A 24,003-nucleotide genomic window follows, 5' to 3' on the forward strand; every position below is an offset into this window, starting at 1 on the left:
GAATGAATAACTAACTTTTGAAATAATGCAGAAAATGACATCGTCAATAGTAGAGTTTGTAGGTAAATGAAAAATATGAAAATACTTCTTTCAGTACAGGTTTTAGCGCTTCTTGGCGTGCATTTAAAGGTGGATTATTTTTTATTCTTCTTTATTTTGATCTTAACGAAAAATCTGTTCCAATTTTTTTGCTGATATAATTTTTGCCCTGAATGTTATTCCGAGCTAGTAAAATATTGAACTTCCGTTTTGTTTTTAGGGTGGTCTCAGTAGAAATAGTGTTTCAACACATAATATAGATACAAAACAACCATAACTTCACTTGTCCTTTTATTGCTTGTGTCATAACTAATTTAATTACTCCGCTTTTTGCTACTACGAAGTATCATTCACAAAAATAGGTGGTTTCTTAATGTGTTATAAAGGTCATAAATTAAAGTAGTCGAATATAAAACTAAAGTCCTGATACCATTTTCGCCTGATTTTTAGTGAATTAAAATAATCTTTTTTTTATTATATTATACGTTTCTTGTCACAAATTTTGGTGGCTTAACTAAAAAAACTATACCAAATTACCAAACTTAATTTTTGGTGACATAAAAAGCACTGTTATAGAATTAATTTATTTTCCCAGTAGTAGCAAGACCGGATAGCTCTTGGGGTAATTTTTACCAATTGCTAATACTTACTAATGTAAGATCGTCCCTAGTTTATTCACTGTTTTTTTTTACTTGTAAGTGTAGAATAGAGTGGAGTTTATCAGAATCTGAGTTATTGTGAGTCAATTTAGCTTACCTTAGCAGTTTTACGCATAATGTCCTTCCAGGATTTGTCGACAATAGTGAACAGCCTAGTTTCATTGGGCAGTTGTCTTTGAATATCGGGAGCGGAGAAGATTACCTCCAAGTAAATCCATGTTTGTTGGCATGCAAACCATTCTTCCTGTTAACAGATATTATGGAATCATAATTGGAATTATAACAAATCACAGCACCATATAAATAACGAATACAGGTGTTAGGTGATTGACTACACCGGAACTGGGCTGAAGCACATGGCCGTGTAAACCAACCAACGTAGCAGCCTTAGCCCATGTAAGTACATGTAGCTCGAAAAAGATCAAAACCAAAATATCCGGCTTCCTTGCTGCGTGTTCTTTTTGAGTGCTTTGTTTTTCAAGTAGGTACATATACTTACCAATGTTCTCGCGAACAATTCCAAATTCTTGGCCCATTCTTCGACTCTACTTTTTATTGGACCACAATTCCTTGAACTCAGGATAGTGCTGATGTGGATGTTGCTCTCGTCGACAGCGGCTTGGATTTCCTCCAAGCCTCCAAGTACAAATACGTCTCGTGCATCTTTGTGGAGTAGGACGGGCAGTTCCAGACATTGCCATATGTCTTCCACCTTAAAATTTAACAAAGTTAAGCTAAATTCGTTTAGATCTATCTCATCCGATAGCAAAAAGCTCAAACGTTATCTGACAGAGTTGTTACCTTCTTAAGTAAAGCTTCGAGCCCGGCCTCCGAGCTAGCCTGGCCGGCCACCTCCATCAGTTCATCCGGGTACTGGAATGCTTTCCATTCTTCTAGTTTACTTAACGTAATGACAATGTCTGGAGTGATACGAATTCTCAATATATCCTCAATTTTGACCCAATGGCGTGGTTTAAGGGCAGGGTTGCGGAGGTAAGTCATCACTGGCAGCTAAAACAATAAGTGCTAAAATTGGTTTCAATCTAAAAATGTATGATTAGTACCATTTACTCAATTCATAAACAAAGGAAACAACTAAACATGATATAAATAATTTCAACTACATAATTATATTTCTGTAAATAACCTTTTCCTTTATTATATCTATTCTTGCTTTACAAGTCGGTAGAATTTTGTTAGGAGGCAAGCCTTTATCCAGTTGATTGAATATTTTTCCATAATTGATTGTTGTATTTTGGATGTCATCTATGTTGATCGTGTTAAACGGCTGTTCATATCTATAATCAAAGTAATGAAAGCGTAAATATTAGGTAAAAGTAACATTCAGTCACGTGTGACGATAGACCGGTTTAGGTTTATAAGGTCATTCTAAAAAGAACATAAGTAGGTAATAGACAGTTAAAAACGTACAATTGTGTGAAACATTCGTTCCATTCCTTAGAGGATTTCCATAACATTTGTCTGAGCTTGACATCGTTTATAGCCTCATCAAGTTGCTCCATTCTTGCTGGTGGAATCTAAAAAATGTAATAGGTAGCAAAGATGTGCATTATCATGTGAAGCCAAAGTAATTTTCAAATATAACTGAAGAACAAGATGGCTCCGTTCAGACACATTTGATTTCGCTGTCAAACTCATGGATATAGAATAGAATAGAATAGAATAAACATTTATTCGTGAACACAGGCAAGAGAAAATACACATAATAACAACAAGACAGAAAATAATGAAGTGCCACGAAATGGCCTCATCTCTGCGTTATCTAAATTTAATAAAAACAAAGACATATGTAACTCCGTAGGTCTAAGAAAAAAACGTACCTCAAAGCCATAGAGAAAAAGGTACGGTGGCCAAGATGGCGTTACACCTTTGGGGAACGCTCAGCTAAATGGCGCTGACATTTTAACACATAGCAAGCTAAGAATATGGGCCAAATTGTCAAAACTTTTTAACTTTTTTTTTTTTACTTTTATTTTCAAAAGTTTTAAGCTTGTGTCGAGAGATGGCATGTCTATGCACTGTGATTACACATTTTACTTTGACAGTAATTCTCTATAATACTCGATCCTCTTTGATAAAAATAATATATTTCTCAGATAGTATTGAAAATTAATTGCCTATCAGTGTGTTTAAAACCTTACCTTGAATATTTTTTGCCATTCTCGAATTTGTTTGTCTCTTGCAGTGCATGCCGCTAGTTTTTCAGTGAGGTCATCGAGTACTTCCATTACTTTATCCATATCAGAATTAATGTCATATAACCACGGTTGCTATAATCATTATTTAAATTAGGTACTATTTAAACTAAACCCACATATACAATAGCCCCGACCTGGATTATAGTTTGCAAACGGAAACCATTAGGCCTGTAGGTACAGCGAGAGTTGGTGTTAGGGATGAGGTGGGAGGAGGTTACCCAAGCTGCCTAAGACCAGAGTCAATGGAAGAACGTGATTCGAGCCCTACACCCCAGCAGAGGGAAACAGGGTTTTAAAAAAAAGGGAAAATAAACAAAAATAGGTTACGCAAAATCATACGTGGAGAAATTGCCCGAATCTGAATCTGTCGGGGTTTAGACACACTTTCCCACCTTTAAGTATCATTAGAGAGATATAAATAAAATGTCAAAATGGCGGAACCAGGGGGAATTGGGGAAAGCGAAGTACAGTTCTCAGAGCAAATAATTATAACAGAGTTGTTACCGCGACTTCCTCTCTAAGCTTGTTGACATCTAGCATGAGTTCCATTATATCCTTCCCGATCTGGCTGGCGAACATGCCCGCTAACTTGCTTCGGGCTTCTACTTTGAGGTCCACGTTTTGTCGCAACGTGACGAGCGTCGCGCTTAACCCTTAAAGGTGTTCAGTTCAATAGTTACTTACGTTATCAAACAGACATAATTGTGAGTGTGTTTAGTAAAACGTCCCACTTTGTCGGTTACCATTAAGGCGAGATTTACTTGTATACTTTATATGAATAAACTGACAGAGCGGCTTTGTAGCAATCGACAAAGTGGGACGTTTTCCCGTGCGTGCACACTCACGTATGAAGTAAATAAAGTTAACCATTAATAAGTAATAAAAAATATTTATTACTTATTAATGGTTAACTTTAGTCTCTGTAACTCGCACTAGGCGCGCCTGTATCGCGGGGACCAATATAACATAAGTTCTAACAAGTTGAGTTGTAACCTTTTGACAAAATTAGGTAAGTACTTAATGTTAATGGGTCGGTATGATTATACTCAATTAGGTATATACTGTTTTATTTACACACCTGTAATCTTACTTACCTAGATATTCAGTCATATCGTCAGCTGGAATCGGTATATTGAACTCTCCCATGAGGTCGTACAACTCACGGAGGTACTCGAGGCGTTCCTCTAGGTACGCCAACCTGCCTTCCAAGGTATCAAGCATGAAATTGAAGTCGACTAATTCAGCTGCAGTCTCCGGTTCCTTCGTGATGTCGTCATTAATACTATCGGCTCCAGCTAATATTTCGTCAATAGCCGCACGACCGATGCTGTAATAATAGTACAGTACTTACTACAGAGGTCGGGACAAAAGACCAGTTCTCAGACCTATCCGGTCTTCGGCCGGCAACCCCATTTCCCGCCGAGGTATGTAAGTATAGTGCTTTTCTCAAACATGGTATGAAATAAATAAACGTCTACTGTATACTAAAAGATAATTATTTCAGTGCGGATCTAATACTCACTCGTCCGTGCATCGCAAATCGTAATCTGTATAAGACAGTCCTAAGGTGCTATTTTATTCATACATAACTTACTCTGGAGTTGTAACACTGATAACATCGAAAAGTCTTCGTGGTTGAGGCCTAAATAGCTCTTGGAATGGAGACAAACATAAGAATATCAATCCCAGGGGCTGGAAACTGACAACATCTTCTATGAGCTCCATCTGCTTATTAAGCCTGTCGGCAAGTTTTCTAAATGCTTCAAGATCTCGTTCATTCCTTATTAAATCTACATCCATTTCAATTGCCTCTTTGAAGTTACCCATGAAAGGTAGCATCCGTTGAAGGAATTTCTCAACGTTGGCGTAAGCAGAGCGTATGGAATTGGGGATGAAAGCAATATCAGCCAGCATCGCCTTGTCTTGATTCATTAAGAAATACAAATTTGGGGCAACTCCTGCTGACCATTCCACTTGCTTGCCCATTATTGTTGGCTGGACGAATATTTGCAAGGTTTCCTCATTCAAGTAATTGTGAAAAGTTCGAACACATTCATCCCACCAGTTTGTGATTTTCTCCAAGTGTTTGAATACAATTTCCTCACTTGGATTAAGCTCAAATTCTCCGCTCGGCAAAATATAAGCATCCACTTGAAATAACGCCCACTAAAACAGTGAAATTGAGTAAGTCTTGTATTTAGTAGAATAATATTTTCCAGTAAAACTAATGTAAAGGTCCTCACTTTAGGCATTTAACTGCCTTGTTTTCACGTTTGTTTGAAATTGACTTTGCCAATTTGTGTACAATAAATTGGAGACATGTAAGGTTTATCTATACACACCTTACAGGTATTGGTCACTCTTGGTAGGACCTCGAGGACTTCATCTACTTCGCTGCCCATCAACCGGTCATCAGGGGGAGTAAACTCAACATGGATACGCAGCATGTTTGCCATCATGTTATTAGATCTCTTTGTTAGACGATACAACATGTAGTTAGTCATGTAGTCAGATAACGTTATAAAACTGCAACATTTTTTACAGAACGGATGAGACTTGAAAATAATGCAAAGGTGCTTAATGGCCATTATGTTATTTTAATATAAATACAATAGCAAGATGTGGGTGCTAAGACAGCCAAACTTAAGTGGGATTGGGCAGGGCGTGTTTGCCGGATGCACCCGGAACGGTGGGCCAAAGTGACGACTGAGTGGTTACCGCAAATTAGCCGGGGCAGAGGACGACCAAATAAGAGATGGCGGGACGACCTCGACGTATTTTGCAGCGACTGGCAAGAGCGGGCATCAAACCGTGAGGACTGGAGAAAGGAAGGGGAGGCCTTTGCCCAGCAGTGGGACACCATATAGGCTAATTAAAAAAAAACAGCAAGGCCCGATTGTACTTGAGCCGGTAATTAGGAGTTAATAACAAGCTTAGTGGAAACAAAAGATACCTGTGTGCACAGCCTGTGTGCGTAGCCTAATTTTTTTTTTTTTTAATACTACGTCGGTGGCAAACAAGTATACGGTCCGCCTGATGTAAAGCGGTCACCGTAACCTATGGACGCCTGCAACTCAAACAGTGTCACATGCGCGTTGCCACCCCATTAGAAACTTGTACACTCCCTTTTGCTGTGTTAAGTACACATCAAAAAGGAGTGTACAAGTTCCAAGGAGGGTTCGGGTTGCCGACGACTCAAAGGACAATAGACGGAACAAGTTAGTTCCGTAAGTCCTCCCGTCATCAGCACACCGCACCCTCGTTGAGCTCTGGCTGGCTAATGCACAAACTCTGACGATAATATCTCTTTTGTAACTTTATCTATCTGTATCGCTCTTGCGTATTGGCGCGACAGAGCCAGACTACATTTCTGCGGCGTTTCAGTTGCGTTTCGCGTCGCAGAAATGCCATTCGGCTACGCCCCCTGGCCAGACTCTTTCTACGTGTCGCATTTTTTACACATTCTTTCTCTTTACAAACATAATACTTAAGCATTTTTGTTAACTTTCAAGTACTATCGGGCGTTCGGTATTTGAAATGAAGTAGGTATAGACGTAGGAGTCGTAAGGCAAGTAGGTCCTAAGTGCCTCAACGAGCTCTGTCCGATCGCTTATGATACCCATTTCTCGCAATCAAAAACAGTGGTCTAGCACAACTTGCGCTCTCGCCCGCGAGTCCATACTTGAAGTCGCGTTTGATCTATGGAGTCGCTCGCGCGCGAGAACGCAAGTTGTGCAAAGCCGCCAGGTGTTTACACGTCAACAGTAATAGGGTAAAGGTACTTTTGCTCCAAAAAAATGTAGGTACCTATATCAACTGTGAAAATAGTTGTTATTTACCAAGCGAGTCGTTCGCAATATTTCCTCTTATTCGCTTTTTCCGTGTACGACATGCCGCCCGTGGGTTTGCCTCTGATCATTTGGAAAGGGGGTATATTCCTATCGTCGTATACGAAGCCTTGCAAGTAGAGAGCAGCGTGACACGCCTGGGTTAAAATGTCCAACACAACTGCTCTGAATTCTATCAGCTTTGCTCTTATATACTCGAGTCTTTGCATCTGTCAAACAACGATTAGTAAGTTTTTTAGGTTTGTTTCAAAATTTATATAGGTACAGTCAACAACACAGCTGTGAATACAGACAAAGTGCCAAAAATATGTATACACACCATAATGTAGAGGCAATAAAGTTCTGTATACATGTTTTTGGCACTTTGTCTGTATTCACAGCTGTGTTGTTGACTGTACTTGTTTTGAACTTGATAGGCTCAGTAGTTTTTGAGAAAAATACGGAAAACTACGGAACCCTACACTGAGCGTGGCCCGACACGCTCTTGGCCGGTTTTTTATTTACATAGCTTCCTCGCTTTTAGTGGAACCAGTGCCTTATTATAGTCACCTTCATAGGTTTTTCACCTTCATAGGTCACAACCTGTTTTTACTGATTTCCGTTAATTTTAAGGGGAGGTTCGTATTGAACCTAGGTACTTACCTCTACTTCAATGAAGTAGAAAAAAGCAGTATCCATGTCGCGAGATATATCCGCAAAACTTTTCATGTACATGTCACAGCACATGGCCTGAATGTTCAGAAGAGCTTTGCCCAGTACTGGTGTTAAAGTAAATAATTCCTTGGCCAGTTTGTTTCGTGTCTTATTATATTTTCTGAACAATATCGATTTCCTCCAGACATAAAAGGCTTTCCAATACCGGTATACACGGAAAAACTTAATCTGTGAAGCAGTACAAGAAAATTCAGAAGTACACATTTTCACAACTTTAAGTTAGTACGTCATCTAAGTCATGTTTAATGGTTCATTTGTTGAGAACTTTAGATTGAGTGTGATTCCAAAACCTCTAGATTGTCGCGCTATTCAAATTCCATACTAAATGAGAATTACCGAAACGTTCGTTACGTTGTCGAATAGAAATTAAACTAGATGTACAGATTCTCTTACGTCTGTAAGTTGAACGAAGATAGTGTATTCTTGTTCCCACGCAGGAAGAGCCGTGAACTGCAATTCGTTGGTGAAATGCGTTACTCCACAAGGACTGATCGTCAGATAGTTCTTCTTGTCGATCTCATCGTAAGGCACCACGCTTAAAAATCAAATATTAATCATATTAATAGTGTAATATGATTAAATTATTAATTTTAAAAGAGGTTATAAGCTAGGCAAGGCAATTGTGAATTTCATCTGTGGTAGGCCAGCTCATCAGTAAGTACCATTTGGCGACTACTAGAGCGACCGCTACACACACCGTTACGAATTGAATGGAATAAACGTAAACAAACTGCTGTCACTGTCAAAGTAACACGTGCAGCTCAAGTCAGGGTTTCTCAATGTAAGGGCCGACAGAAAAACAAATAACTGTTAACCCAGTTATTAACGATCACTTTATTACACCTACCATTTTGAATATGCAGTTTGAGTGCAAACATGAAAATAAAACTGTCTATGGTATGGTTCTCTGAAGCCTGGCCACTAAGACGAACCGAGCCGCGTCGAATCGAGTTCTCATACATTTGAATGCGATTCGACGCGTCGCCAATGAACGCAGCAGAAAACGAACGAGACTTGACTCTGCTAATACCAGACTTTATCTGACATTCTAAGGTTGGCAACAATGTATTTCATACAATATTTTAATTTTCTACGATGAAGTGATTGGTTTGTTAAGTTGGTAGCAATGTATTACTGAACTTTAACAGCTATAACGTGCTACTGCTACAAAATGTTTTCAAGGTATAGACTTGTCATGACATCTTTTATGTAGGGTTTTAAAGTTCTATGCACGACCTTGTAACTCACGAATAACAGTACGGGAGTAGAAAAAAAAACCACTTACTTTAAATAGTATGGTGTAAAATACACATTTTCCGGGTGGACTGCGTATATCATGTAAAGGAACCCGCATTCAGGGTTGTTTCTCACATAGTCGATGACTTCCTTCTGGGACCTGACTACAGGTTTCACCTTTAGAGGGTCTTTGGTCTTGGGAGCCTCAGGCTCGGCCTGAACGTCTGCTTCCTTTATTTTAAGCGATTTCCTTTTTTTACCTAACAAATTAAAAAAGGGCCATTACCATTTTAACATTACATTTTCGATAGGTAGCGGCAAATAATCTACTTATTATCTTTTTTCTAGTATATCTTCATACATTTATAATTAATTTTTGAGACAACCCGAACGAATCAAATACAATTTTCTATAATTAAATAATAAATAAATAAATATTGGGGACATCTTACACAGATCAACTTAGCCCTAAACTAAGCAAAGCTTGTATGGGTGCTAAGCGACGATATACATACTTAAATAGATAAATACATACTTATATGTATACATAGAAAACATCCATGGCTCGGGACAAATATCTGTGCTCATGACACAAATAAATGCCCTTACCGGAATTCGAAGCCAGAACCGCGGCTTACGCCGTGTCTTGCGTGGGCGACGGTCGCGCGACCGTCGCCGTCGCGTCTCATACTTCCATATCGATAAGGTTTGATCTCGTATGCGTCGCATCGCCGTCGCCCACGCAAGCCACAGCGTAGCAGGTAGGGTCACTACCCAAGTACCCACGCATATCCCTATATGCCCACGAAGTCAGTTATTTTCCATGTCTGAGTGGAGCGGTCGGCGGGGCGTGCAGCGGGGCGGGCGAGCGTGCATACATTCTATGCAGCGTCGATTCAGGCCCCGTAGCCGAATGGCATTTCTCCGACGCCAAACGAAAGCGATACGCCGCTGGCTCTGTCGCGCCAATACGCAAGCGCGATAGAGATAGATATCTACTAGCGCTTCGTTTCGTGAGCGTTTCGTGAGCGATTGTGCCATTCGGCTAGCCACCCTGGACACTCGTATGAAGTTCAATTGTTTGACATGCAAGCTGCACGCCACGCCCCACTGCACGCCCAATATGAGCGTGCACTCAGGCCTTACACTTCATTTTCAAGGTAGCCCAATATTTAATATAATTATCAAATATTTTGTTATGTGTCATATACCCGACCCGCAATAGTTTAACGCGGCTGCCCACGAGTCACATGAAGTGAGATGATACAATGATTGTATGTATACATGATAAGTACCTGTTAACGTCTATTTTCGTTTGTATATTTTATTTATTATGCATGCGATATATGTTACGTAGTGGTATTGAACTTACTGATAGCCTCATCCAAATTAATAGGTTCTAATTGTAACGTAGTTTGCTTCCTTTCTTTTCTAAATCTTTCTTCTTGGGCTTCAGCAAAACCAGTCTATAACAAATGCCAACTATTAGAAAGGATCGAGTAGGTATTTTACTAAATAAAGAATTTAAAATAATCGCGATCAATTACCAAAGGTTGTGGTTCCTTTTTCACATATTCTATTTTATCTAATAACTTTCTATGTGGCAGATGAAATGGTATATCACGGGGCTTTCTGAAAAATAAAAATGTTGGTAGAAATTAAATTCGCATCGCACAAGTTGATGATGATGAGGCTAATACGATGCATAGATTTATGTTTGCCTTCGCGGTGGTGTAAAAATATTATTGTGAAACATGAAAATGATTGCCTCTTATCGGATCGTCGGAACCCGTTCGTGGCACCTATATCTGGACAGTTTGCCTTTCGAGCATCAACCTAAGTAGGTACCTATCAGCCCAATACTACAGTTCAAGGGTAATGTTTTGCCGTTACTGGGTAGTAGGGTAGGTCACTAATCAGCAGTTCTCGAAAAGTTTGTACAAAAATTAAGGAAAAAGTTAAATTTGTTTTTATTTATTCCTTTTTTTGTTACCAAGATTTATTTCATGATTTGAGACTTTAGTAAGTTTTATTTGGTCATTAAGGTTCTCTAGTATCTATATTTTCTTAATTATAACAATTATCCTGTATATTATCTTACGAAAGTCGACTTATATCACTAAATGTTGGTATCAAAATACATAGGATGTAGGATCAATTAAAATTTACTGACGTGGCTATGTACAAACTTTTTAAGAACTGCTGTATGGATAAACATAAATATGATAGTGGACTATCGGCCTAAAGATAACGTTAACAAAATATACCTTGTATACATAGTCGGTGCTCGGCGGACATTCCTTTGTATAGTTTCAATAGCGGGTAACGTTGTAACATTTGTATGTATTGAACGTTTTCCATCTCCGTTCAACATATTTTATAACATAAACGACACCTTCCTATAAAAACTTAATATCTCAAAACGAAATATTGTACACTAGAAACGAGTCTTTCAATGCATTATTATTCAATCCAGTTTTGTTTAAACGTAATCAACTAACAAAATATAATAATATTATATTGAAATATTGTTTCGGTTGTTTACAAGTTGCAGTTAGCAACCACTTGTCAAAAAATCGATTTAAAACAAAGTTTGAATTTTGCGCAATATTGTTTATGGTGTAGGCACCAAAGAGGATAGTCCATTTCACTTTTGTTTGTAATGGAGCTCCCACACTGGCTGCTATAAATGTTGTGTGACAGGGACGGCACGATGGCATTGACATCACGCTGTCCCTGTCACACAATGCTGGTCAAGTATTGTCGGGCGAAAATGTATCACCCCACAGAGATTTTTAAATTACACGCTTTTATTTTAGTGACAAGATTTTATACAAGGACAATAAAATATATTATTTGTTTTCGCCCTTTTTTCCATGCACGATGGTCAAATGTTACTTTGTCTATGATCATGATTTTTTTAATGTGGCAATACTGAAAACAAACAATACAAAAAAAGAAAAAACAAGACAAGAGTGCTCTCGATTGGCGCTATTTTGCGTATTAAATAATAAATACAGAGAAATCTAAATAAAGTGAATAGATTCCTTTGTGAATTCTTAATTCTACCTTTATTTAAAACAAATCTGTGGTCCGAGGTGTTTGAAGAAACTTACTGAGGCGTGATTGTAAAGGTAAATTGTGGTCGCGGTAGTTGGTGACAACTTTCACCTTCTGTATTGTATTATCAATAATTCCTTTTATCCTTAAAGAAAATTGCCATAGATTTTATCAAATATATTTGCTACTCATTCAGTTGTACACTAGATTTAAGTTTCATTGAAGTGCCTATTACTGAAGTCTGTTAGCTCTGCTTAAAGTGTCGAAATAAATTTTGTCGACGAGTTTGTTTCTATATGATCGGTATCTTGCCAGATGGAGTAGTTAAAAATACTTACTATTACACGCAAATACTGATTAAGTAATGTAAAGTTAAGTGTATAACGGATTAAAGGTAAAATACGCTGTGTTTTGTAATTTGCTGTATGCATCGCAATCGTTATATAAATGTTATTATGACAGCATAATTAATCATTATTTTTATGTAATTAATTGGTGCTGTGCAGAGATAATTATTACATTCTGATTTTAGATAGCCAAATGGGTTTGTTAACTAAGGGTGTGCCAATAAGCTATTAAAGCTTAATATTGGCCTGCTTTTGAGGAATTGAATGGCTATGTATTACTACGCAAGTAAGCTGAATGAAGCATCATGTAGCGGGTGTAACATTAAAGTGCCGCCACCACCCAGCGAGCCAGCCCCCGTCCCTCCACCACCCACCGACCATGCTCCTCTTCCACCAGACCCGGCTCTGTTGCATGGCACTGGACTGTCTTACTATGATGTAAGTTAACATTATGCTTGTCACAATTGTATCTATTTAATAACAGTATTGTTCCATATTCATAACAATTTATTACTGATCAATTACAGAATGATGATTATTATTCCATGGTGAGAGGCAATAAATTTATGACTGAAAACTCTTGTAAACATCTTGTTATGAATGGTGGTTTAAATTTTGTCACCCAAAAAGGAGACGCTACTCAGGTATTTATCATTTTTGTAGGGTGTAATGATTTTATACACGAATGTCAATTTTTTTAAATCAATGAGCAATTAGTATATAAGGATGATGCTCTTTTTCTTTTTAGTTGTCAGCTGTAGGTGTAAAAACCTTAACAACATTTGTGAATTGCCCGGTGGAAAAGACAGACCTAGAGTATAAAGATGGGCAGCTTGTTAGTGCTTCCCTGGACTCACTGGTAGACATGCTGCGGCCTGGAGCAAACAAATCATATACATTCACATTCCTATTATGTTCCCGACTTTTTATTAAGCCTCATGAATTACTTGGAAAGCTATGTAAACGCTACTTCAAAACATATGATAAGATTGTAAGTATCATTAAATAGTATTTATAATTATTGTAAGCTTGGTCATATTGTAGTATTATATCATTTTATCAATTTGATTTTTATTACTAATAAAATTCAGTATAATTGTTAATCAACCTATTTGCAGTTGATATTATTATTCATTATAAAGCATCTAGTGATGGTAATGTATTAATTTAAATTCATACATCCCACATTTTACCTCTAGGATTATGTCATTATCATCCTTGTCCTAGTATTTGGTTTTATAAGTAGTATAGGGTTTTTAATTACATACTTTATGAAAAATTATTTTAATGTGTACAGGGAAGGGCAGAAGTAAAGGATTTAGTAGAAAAGGAGTTAACAGATATGAGAGCACTTGTGAGAGTATTGACACAGTGGACCAGTATGTTCCCCTATGATTTCCGTGATGATAGAGTTATGGCACTTGTTCGGAATATTACACAAAGGTAATAATTATTATTTACATATTTTTCTCAACTTAATGATAAACCATGTTCTAAAAAATAAACCTACACTTCAGAGAGTTTGGGTAAGAACTTTATTTATAATACTCTTAAAAGCACTAACTTCAGTAGCCGGATCCACAGGAGGAGCTTCGCACGGTTAACGGGCATGCCTACACTCGCAGTTAGGTGTGCGAGGAAATTGCCTAGTGTCGCTGGCACTGGTCTTTATGTGTGGATCCTGCTCTCAGAGCATATCCTGCTAGTAATGGTGGTCCACACTGGGCTGCTATAAATGTTATATAACATGGTGTGACAGGGACAGCGCGATGGCTGTCCATAATATTATATTTATTTAAACCTCATTTTATGTGTTTAGATGTGCAGCAGAACACATGTCTTCAGTAAGGGTAGAAGTATCTACAATGTTGGAGAAACTTCTGGATAAATTAACAGCACTTGAGCAATATGAAGAAACATTGGTTGAGATACCTCAAGTGACATCAGTAGAACAGTTAGCTCAGGTAAAAAAAAAACCCATAACAATGGTTATCCATACTAATATTATAAATGGGAAAGTGTGTGTCTGTTTATTTGTCTGTCTTTCACGGCAAAACGGAGCGACGAATCGACATGATTTTTTAAGTGGAGATTCTTAAAGGGATGTAGAGTGACATAGGCTATTTTTTGTCTCTGTCTAACGGGGGTTAGACAGAGACAAAAAATAGCAGAATGCTCCATACAAATTTCCACCCCCCAGTTTAGGAGAGTTGGGGAACTCTCCTAAACTGGGGGGTGGAAATTTGTATGGAGCATTCTGCAATTTCCGAATTTAACTGGAGCGAAGCCGCGGGCAAAAGCTAGTGAATATATATATTATTATTTTTGTTAACAGGGTGATATTCTGACACTTTGCTTAACACCAGCCGAGCTAGCAAACCAATTGACCATAGTGGAGTTACATCGGCTGTCATTTGTTGGGCCAGAGGAATTTGTGCAAACTTTTGCTCCAACACAGCCACAACAACCAACATCTTCTTGCGGGAAGACAGCCATCAATCTCCACCACATTGACATGAAGAGCACTAGAAATCTGGAAGCTTATGCTGACTGGTTTAATAGACTCAGCTACTTATGTGCAACTGATATTTTAAAGGTATGATATTTTTTAAACCTCTTGCCGCCCAATACAGATACATTTAGATGTACATTTGGTTTCAATGGAATTTTAAGTTGCATGTAAACAAATAAAGTAGCATTTCTATTGTTTCTAAAATTTTTCGAAAAAATTTAACTTAAATCAATTTCAAGTACAGTCGACTACAAAGAGATGTATCCATTTTTTCACCTTATTACAATGCAATAAGGTGAAAAAGTGTATACATCTCTTTGTAGTCGACTGTACAATTAGAATCAAAATTCCGTAGCAAAAATTTATTATGGTGGGCGCTACGAGGTGTTCTCATTTACTGTTTTTAAAATTTAAGTTTCATGGCGCATTGGATTTATCTGTAATGTCATTGAATATGTTTTCAAATAAATACATAAATGATCCAAAATTTAGTGATGATTTTATGCTCGCTTCAAGGATCAGTGTCTGATTGCCCAAAGGTTGATTAATTATTAGCTAGTTAGCGCTACTCAACATCTCTGCGGAACTTAATGAATTAATTAATGTGATTGTTCATGTATACTTCAATTTCTTTTCAGGCTGTAAAAAGCAAATACAGAGCCCGAGTAATAGAACAGTGGGTTATGACGGCTAGAGAATGTTTCAACCTAGGAAATTTCAACTCCCTCATGGCCATCATTAGTGCGCTGAACATGTCTCCAGTAACACGTCTTAAGAAAACGGTAATATTACTTTACCTTTTACAACATTAATTAGGCTAAGGGTCTCCCCAAACCAATCGACGCGGAATCGACTTTTGCCAACCAAAAATCACTCGTTAGTAGTTAGTTTATAAACACACGTACGTACCTAAGCGTCTTCATACTAACGAGCGATTTTTGGCTGACAAGACCCGATTCCGCGTCAATAGGTTTGAGGAAACCCTAAGTGTGTTCACATTATCCGATCTGATATCGGATGTAGGAGTTGTAGAACCGATATTCCATGCCGCCATTTTTGATTTTTGCTATTGAAATCCTTCCTACATCCGATATCGGATCGGATAATGTGAAAACGCACTAAAGCGTATACAAAATCATGCGGCATGCGGCTTTCGGAGGCACTCTCTCAAAACGCTACAGCAACATGATTAGATTATTCTTGGAGGTAAAGAGGAAGAAGAAGGCATTTTACATTGCGCTCTGAAATAATCATTTGTTTTTCGTCACCAATATATTTACACCACCTTATTGCCAGTGTGTTAGTATCAAAGATTGGACAATGTACTATTCATTTGTTGGTAATTGTTTACAGTGGAGCCGCACGTCTGGCGTTTGCGGCCAGCAACTGCGTCAGTTGGAATTATGTGTTGAACCGAGTGGAAACCACGCAAGGTAACAAGTTGCAACGATTAATTTTTTATTGCCTCTTTAGGAACTAGGATACTACTATTATTCTCCAGTTCTAACGATGTTAAACAAGTTTCTCGAGATGTTATTTTTAGGCTTACTCGTGGTCTTTCCGGCCGTGGCAACTGTAATTATATTTTCAATTTGAATTTCAGTATTTTTCCAGACCCATCTCGGTTGTTTGTCACTGTTACTACCTACTTAGCACGAGAGTATTTTATTATTTCCAACCGGTTAGTGTAAAAGAAATATGCTGTTTTGTTCCATAGGTACCGAGCAGCATTAGCCGCTGCACCAACTGAAACTGCCGTGCCGTTGCTGTCTGTCACGTGCAGGGACCTGCATTTTGCTAATCAAGGCTCGTCATCAAAGTAAGTCAACCCTTTGTTTTTCATAGGTTGTCGAAGAGGCTTGCAAAATGACTAATTATTTATTTACGTTCAAGTATGTAAGACAGTTTTTAGCTTTTGTGTTTAAAATAATCCTCTGCTAGCAACTTTCAACCTTTGACAATGATGTGTTTTAAATAGTTGTTGGCAATGTTGCTTGTAAATAATGCATAGAAGTAGGATCACAAAGAAGATCTGTCAAATATCGAAAACGAGATGAGACCAAAACTAGAACAATTTCAAGTGTCATCGGGAATATTAAATGCAGAAATTATATGTGAAAGCGTGAATATTTTGCTTTTCTAACTGTTTAATCGAATGAAATCACCCACTGTATCCTCTAAACACGACTTTATGTACTGAAAAGTCCGATCAATCCGTTAAACTAAAATTGAGTATAGTAGGCCGCTGTTTAGGTAAAAATGGTCACGTTTTTTTATTTTCAATCTGCCTCCTTTGCACTCATGGGGTGTTCATATACGTGACAGCTTCTCTTTCGCACACTTCAGCAGTCTTTAAGCGTCAGCGAAATAATGATTGAATGAATATCAGGTTGAGTGGTAACCGCGTGAACTTCGAGAAGTGTTCGCTGCTGGCGCGGCACGTGAGCCGGCAGCTGGCGGCGCGGCGGCTGTGCGGCGACGAGCCGCCGGCGCCCGCGCCGCCGCCGCCGCACGCGCCCGCCTGGCGCTTCCTCAACGACACGCCCACGCTCACTGAGACCGGTAAGTCACGTCATTCAACTTCATGCACGCTGAGCGAAAGAGACACGTAACGGTATCGTACGCGTAGACTTTAGGCAGGCATGCACGGCCGCGTGATAAACAATATAACGTCAGGCCGTTCCTTTCGCACTATACTACTACACTATTCGCACCGATGCGATAAGGTTTATCCCACTGGTGTGCTACGCCCGCAGATCACCAAGCATTAAGTCAAATCTCATTAATTTATTAAATACGCGTATTACGATACGCCTATCGTAGTTACGACTGTGATCTCGTACTGCAGAAACTCTACATTACAACAACGCAGAGTGGTGGTTGTTTGTGCTTGTAAGCGGTCGTGTCGTTTTCGTTATACGTGCGTATCACGTTAAAGCATACGCTTCGTGTGCTGAGCTGAGGGCCTTGCTTTAGAATTCGACGCTATTTGTCTAAATTTCTTAATTATTATATACGATGTACATAGACAGGCCATGTTAGTTACTCCTGAATTCAACGATATTTGGGCAAAAATGTATTATTAAAATATAAGCTTGTGCTATAATTCAGTAAGAAACTGTCGGTAGTGATGGTATGCTATTGACATACGAGTTATAATTCTTTCTGAATAGGAAAGGTGTATATTATTATTTATATAAAATATAGGATATCGCATTACGATATCTATAAGTTTCTACCTCGTTTGAACCTTGAGAATGACAAACTCGTCGTCGTGAACAAAGCGGAACGTATGCACTTCTGCAGTTATTCACTTGTACGGTATGTAGTAGTTGATTGAAGCGACAAGCGTTTTTATAAACTGAATAGTGAATCAACCGTGATAAAACATTGAAAGTTGATACATAAAATCACTATAGAAATGTAGGTTGTGTATTTAAGATAAAATGATTATAACAATGTAGTTTCAATAATGAGTAATTATTTTATGACGTTATTTTTTACCGTTTTTAGCACTGGAACTCGTGTCGTTCGAGCGAGAGCCGCCTGTTGACCACATGGAGAAAGAACGATTAAAACGTCTGAAGGCAGCTTAACTGACAATCCTGTGATTCTATTCCACCTGATATTATTGCTACTTATCAAAACTTTATTACTAGTGATCTTTCCAGCACTTTAAGTACTAGCGGTATTATAATTTATTTTAGGCTGTAATCTGCTTCAAAATTAAAACAAATGTAGACTATGTGGGCACAGTCGTCATCGCAGCAAAAAGACCCGTGTGATGTTTTTATTTACTATTTGTTGTGATGATGACTATACAAACGTGTTATTATTTTTACGCCTTTAAGAGATTAAAAATGGGGACTTTCATTACGTACCTGATTATACATACCTATGTGTATATCAGATCTGATGACTTGTTTATAATTATGATTACTTAAACTTGCATATTTATATCTTTCTACATTCACAGATATGAAATTACACTTAAGAAAAGTCAGTGAAATATTGTTCGATAAATAACAGGATATGACAATGTTTGCAAACATTAAAAACAGTAGACTTTTTTGCTCTGATTATTACATATTTTAGTATTGGCGATACTAACAACTGTAACACTACACGTACGATCATAGCATTTTTTGCTTGACAACAACACAACACTATTTCCATAATGATACAGTAGTATTCAATTTATGTGCTGTCATGAAACAATAAAAATATGCTACAATTAAGTAGGTAGGTTTGCATAGAACAAAAAGAAACAATTTACTGCCAATATTATTTAGGTCATACTGAAAGTTTTTATGATCTCAACTGTAGTAGATATGTCACTATTATAACATTTATAACACTTTGTAACAAGCAACTTTTCTTTGAAAATACACTTCGACTGAAGATACATTATCAGCTTGTAAAATTCTAGATTCTAGCACAAGATAATTTTCGAGTGTTACCCCCTTATTCATAAACGTTCACTAAAGTTATCAAGCCGATAAAGTTCGTTTGTCCCTTTTTATCACACCAATACGTCGGAAAGGGACAAACGAACTTTATCGGCTTTATAACTTTAGTGAATGTTTATGAATAAGGGGGTAGAATACAAAACGATTGATTTTAACTGTCAGCATTCCTAAAACACATGTTCAAATGAAACTTACCTAATTGTAAAAACTGATAAAATACTTATATTTTCAACCTTTTTTATTCACTGTGTCGCTTTCAAGTGGTTAATTATAAGAACTTTCATTATGTGCCTGCCTATTGTCTCGTTTTTTGCCATAGGCTCTAAATCGCTATGAATCCTGACAGCTAAATGTTGTTGCTGCAGTCATTTTACCTAATTACAATACAATACCTAAGTATTAAGGTGTTCAGAAAATTAAAGTTAGTGTTTTGTGTACATGTTCAATTAAGATAAAATGAAGATACACGTTACTCAATTTTAAAGGTTATAGGATAGTTTTGATAGATATATGTTCAGATTTACACGATAAGACTTACTAATTAACGACCTCTGTTCTAGTACTATCGGAATTGGTGTTTGAAATTTGGTTTACCTGATTATGTACAAAAGTATTATGAAGGCAGCGTAACTAATAATTTTAATCCTTTGCTAAATACGTTAAAGACATAATTGATGTAAAACTAAACATTAACATTTATATCTTTGTGTGTGTATTTATTTAATTCATATCACTGAATTGACCGAGACTAATTTGGTTGACTTCTTTCCTTTTTCAAGTGTATTCCTTCAAATTACATTTGTTTAATAGTTATTACTTACAAATAAGAACCTACTTGTAATATTTCGGCTGCGCCTACGGTTTGAATGCAGGTGTTTCCGAAGACCTGTTAAGTCTAATTCAAAGTTCCTTATACAGTATTTAATAACAAATTCTCGCCATTTTGACGAATCTCCATAAGTATATTTAATTGTTTGTTTTTATTTAAGTATTTTGAAATGATCTCATTGAAGGTGGAAATATATTATGATTTACTGTGTGTGCATGATGAGTTTCATGCGTTCTATGTAAGTGTTTTAGTGTGTGTGTGTGTGTGTGAACATGTTACACAGATTCTATTATTACTCGATGCTGAATACAATACAATTGTATCCCATACTTTTTAATTGTATGTAGTTTCTCTAGAAATTATGTATAGTTATGTGACTTTTAAAAGTTCGTATGTCATTTACATTCATAGTAACTCTTGAAGTCTTGACTAGAAGTACCTGTACATCCACCGAATATTTTTGTATTTCGTAAAATACGTTATTGATTGATATCTATGTACTTAATTATCAGTGATCGGGGATTTGGATGCCACACTGCGGGATATCAAGTAGAAACAGTGATATGGATATGCAGTAAGGCCCGTGATATTTTTTCTTATGTCATAGAAGACAAAGGATCAGACCGTGCCGTAGCTCAAAAACAATGAGGTTACAAAAAAGTGGTCGAAAAATAAACGCAATTCCCGTTTAGTGTAGGTAACATATTTATAAAACAAACGATATTGAATAAGCAAGTGTTGGTTATGATATAGGTAAATAGGAATGATTATATAAAAATAACGAAATTAGTACAGAAATGTAGGTATCATTTACGTGTAATATAAAAAAGTCAAAACTTTTTTGTCACTAAGAAAATAATATGTGTAAATTTTGCACTAACTATTTATCGATAATAAAGTGATTTTTATATAACACACATATTTCACTATTAGGCCTATACTAAAATTATTAAGAAAAATAAATTCAGCAGTAATAACAATGATGATTTGATGTGACATTTAAAACATTGACCCGTCGTAGCAATAAATTGGTAATAATATAAAGGTAGGTACATAATATTATTATTAAAAAAAAACTGTCCTTTTTCTAACCACATACAGCCAGGAATCCCGCGGCATATCCATACTAGCATAATGTTTGAGGTCATTCACCCCGTGTGGCATCCAAATCCCCGATCACTGTTAATTATTGTCTAGACAGTAATCCAGGTCAATGCACAATCCGAGATTATTTTTCTAGTAGTGCACATCTGCTTATGACCTCTAAGGCACTGAAACTAAAAGCAATCGCTGTTATTCCAATGATGGTATAATTTATACAATACATTACCAAACCTGCATAAGGACTGGAATACGCTGTATAGCTATTAACATGTACTTACACCCAGATTGTGTGTCCAAGTTTCATCCTTGAGAAAATGAGGAAGGTGTGGCGGTTCTGGGCTCTTAGTCCATCTACATATACGTGTCCTGCCCAATGTGATCATAAGGACGCGTGTACACGGTTACGCCTCCGCGCCGATACTGCACCGACGCCGCACTGACTCGTGTACACGGTGTCGCCTCCGAGACGACACCGCACCGCCACCGCACCTTTCCGCTTGTCTTTATATATTTCCAAATATTTGTCCCATAGCACTTCTCTTTGCTCTACTTATTACTGCTCTTACAATTCTTAATCAAAATTTTCCATGACAGTTTACTAAGTAATCTTTAGTAAGCACGTGCGTCGTGCATGTTCTTAGGCGACCGGTAATGAAATAAATAACAAAATGGCATCGGGGGGCGGCGGACGGCGCAGCAGCGGCGGCGGAATTTACGCGTCTCGTTTAAATAGCGCGGAGGTGCGGTGTCGGCACCGTGTACTCACGCCCTTACGGGACATAGCTATTATTTTCTAGCAAGCTATGCATTTATATTTAATATTTGATATACCTGAATAGCTAGATGGATACTCTTAAAATGAAATTGTTTATTAGATCGTTTTGCGGTACTCATTTTTGAATTCCAAAAACAGTCTGTAACCGTTTTGGAAAATCAAAGTCGGTTATCGGTTCTTAATAATAACAAATAATCAACATTGCACGTCGTTTTAACGTACAGAACCTAGATTATTTGTAAAACAAAAACTGAAATAGCGAAAAAAAATTAAGCAAATTGTGTATCATTTAGGAAAAAATATTGTTTTGTGTCGAGAGTTGTCTTTGAATGACTATCCGAGTATATTATCTAATTAATTTGGCTTTTAACTTAAATGGCTGTCTCTCATTATATTGGTCAAGACGACGCTACATTACTGTATATAGCTATATCCTAATTCAACTAAACACGTGAGAAAAAAATACACCTTAGTTCTAATTAATTGTGTTGCCATTTTAGTGTTAACATGTGACCGCGCGATACTCAATGTTTAAATAATAAATGTGTTTAAATCGTGTTTGGATTGAAATACGCGCGTATAATAGCGTATAATATATTTTATTATAATGACACACCTACTTAATCTTTTTAGACGTATGTTAATAGTACGTACTGCTAGAAAATAGATTAAACTGTTAATTTATCATGTAAATAGTCGACCCTACGTACTTAAATATGATTATTATATTGGAGATTAAAGACAAATCTATGATAAAAAAATATTTACATTACAATAATTATTATAATGTTTTACTGATATATTTAATTCGATGTACTTAATTAAGTAATATAATTTATATTGTAAACATTCCAGAGTGTCCAATAGGCCATATTCAGGACACGTCATCACATCACAGAGGCAGCAGCATTACGTATTGTAATTTCGTTTAATGCGCGAATTTTATTTGTCGCACCGCCAGTCACTTTCGGTTATCGGGAAGTTTACTTCAATGATCCCTTTAAATATTTACTAATACAGCAGTTCTCGAAAAGTTTGTACAAAAATTAAGGGAAAAGTTAAATTTGTTTTTATTAATTCCTATTTTGTTACCAAGATTTTTTTGATGAATTGAGATTTTATTAAGTTTTATTTTGTCATTAAGGTTCTCTAGTATCTATATTTTCTTAATTATAACAATTATCCTGTATATATCTTACGAAAGTCGAATAATATTACTAAATGTTGGTAACAAAATAGGATCAATTAAAATTTGCTGACGTGGCATTGTACAAAGTTGACGGGAATTGCTGAATATCACTACTAAGTTAAGCGTTAGTAAAGTGATTAAGGACACTACTCGGTGTTTGAAAATGTTTCATTGATTAAATAAACTTAACAATTTTTCTTCAGAGACCAAATGAAAATCGTAAAAAGGTAAGACGCTCTCAGACGACTCGTCGCATCTCAAACATCATTTTGACATTTAGTGACATTACCTATGACAATGATGTATATAATTACTACCTAAATATTCTAAAACATTGCTCTAAATAATTGTAAAATTTTGCTCATTTATGAGACTATATCCTATAAGTATTTTACCTCACTCCAATAATCACTTATCAATCATTTTTCATGCCACATCAAACAACAATGTTTTCCCAATAATTTAAACCTGCAATCTGTGCAATCTAATTTAAACCTCAAATAGAATACTAGTTGAAATTGTACTTGCGCGTATGTGGTCGATGAATCGTGCTAAGCCTGGAATAGTATTTTATGCAACAGGCGTTTAAAGGAGGTCAAAAAAGACTAGTGGCGTGTTAATAAAGACGCCACGAGTATTTTTTGAATCAGTTAAACACCGTTGCATACAATACTTTTTCTACGACCATGCACTTAGTTTTTAATAGTTTTCTAGAAAACCTTTCGTGAAATTCATACTGTTTCCTGTATTTTGACGCAAAGGTTTGAACTGTCAGCCCAGCTGCAGTCACAGTCACGCATGCGCGCAGTATCGTTATAACAATGCGTTGCCATGGTTACAGAGCCAAAACAATGCGTTTTCAATTTTGTTACTGCGCGCATGCGCTGAAAGCCAGCGGGCGCTGGCTTTGGGGAATAGACATTTATGTAGGGTTTTAAAGATCTATGCACGACCCTGTAAATGACGAATAACAGTTCGAGAGTAGAAAAAAGGATTTAACCGT

General features: G+C 37.0%; 2 protein-coding genes across 2 annotated transcripts in view; one reads left to right on the forward strand and one right to left on the reverse strand.

Moving 5' to 3' along the window:
• Positions 1 to 11,089, reverse strand: part of LOC125240486 (dynein axonemal heavy chain 6) — a 104,969-nt gene extending 93,880 nt beyond the window's left edge. Inside the window, exons 1-18 of the mRNA XM_048148380.1 lie at positions 10,983 to 11,089; positions 10,263 to 10,347; positions 10,084 to 10,181; positions 9,769 to 9,776; positions 8,765 to 8,975; positions 7,873 to 8,014; positions 7,408 to 7,647; positions 6,757 to 6,974; positions 5,260 to 5,443; positions 4,512 to 5,083; positions 4,012 to 4,244; positions 3,422 to 3,570; positions 2,861 to 2,989; positions 2,130 to 2,236; positions 1,846 to 1,996; positions 1,500 to 1,709; positions 1,198 to 1,410; positions 796 to 942 (exon numbers count right to left, since the gene is read on the reverse strand). Of these exons, the coding sequence (XP_048004337.1) occupies positions 796 to 942; positions 1,198 to 1,410; positions 1,500 to 1,709; positions 1,846 to 1,996; positions 2,130 to 2,236; positions 2,861 to 2,989; positions 3,422 to 3,570; positions 4,012 to 4,244; positions 4,512 to 5,083; positions 5,260 to 5,443; positions 6,757 to 6,974; positions 7,408 to 7,647; positions 7,873 to 8,014; positions 8,765 to 8,975; positions 9,769 to 9,776; positions 10,084 to 10,181; positions 10,263 to 10,347; positions 10,983 to 11,089 (3,204 nt within the window). The remainder of the gene's footprint in view (positions 1 to 795; positions 943 to 1,197; positions 1,411 to 1,499; positions 1,710 to 1,845; positions 1,997 to 2,129; positions 2,237 to 2,860; positions 2,990 to 3,421; positions 3,571 to 4,011; positions 4,245 to 4,511; positions 5,084 to 5,259; positions 5,444 to 6,756; positions 6,975 to 7,407; positions 7,648 to 7,872; positions 8,015 to 8,764; positions 8,976 to 9,768; positions 9,777 to 10,083; positions 10,182 to 10,262; positions 10,348 to 10,982) is intronic.
• Positions 11,090 to 11,734: 645 nt separating this feature from the next.
• LOC125241862 (ras-GEF domain-containing family member 1B-like) lies at positions 11,735 to 21,587 on the forward strand. The gene is made up of 12 exons (XM_048150544.1): positions 11,735 to 11,849; positions 12,308 to 12,560; positions 12,650 to 12,766; positions 12,871 to 13,113; positions 13,420 to 13,565; positions 13,942 to 14,086; positions 14,458 to 14,718; positions 15,273 to 15,416; positions 15,988 to 16,067; positions 16,352 to 16,453; positions 17,024 to 17,196; positions 18,148 to 21,587. Exons 2-12 carry the CDS (start codon positions 12,387 to 12,389, stop codon positions 18,228 to 18,230), a joined length of 1,668 nt encoding a protein of 555 aa, XP_048006501.1. The 5' UTR covers positions 11,735 to 11,849; positions 12,308 to 12,386; the 3' UTR covers positions 18,231 to 21,587.
• Positions 21,588 to 24,003: the final 2,416 nt, after the last annotated feature.

Source organism: Leguminivora glycinivorella, chromosome Z, assembly GCF_023078275.1.
Source record: "Leguminivora glycinivorella isolate SPB_JAAS2020 chromosome Z, LegGlyc_1.1, whole genome shotgun sequence".
Taxonomy (NCBI): Eukaryota; Metazoa; Arthropoda; class Insecta; order Lepidoptera; family Tortricidae; genus Leguminivora; species Leguminivora glycinivorella.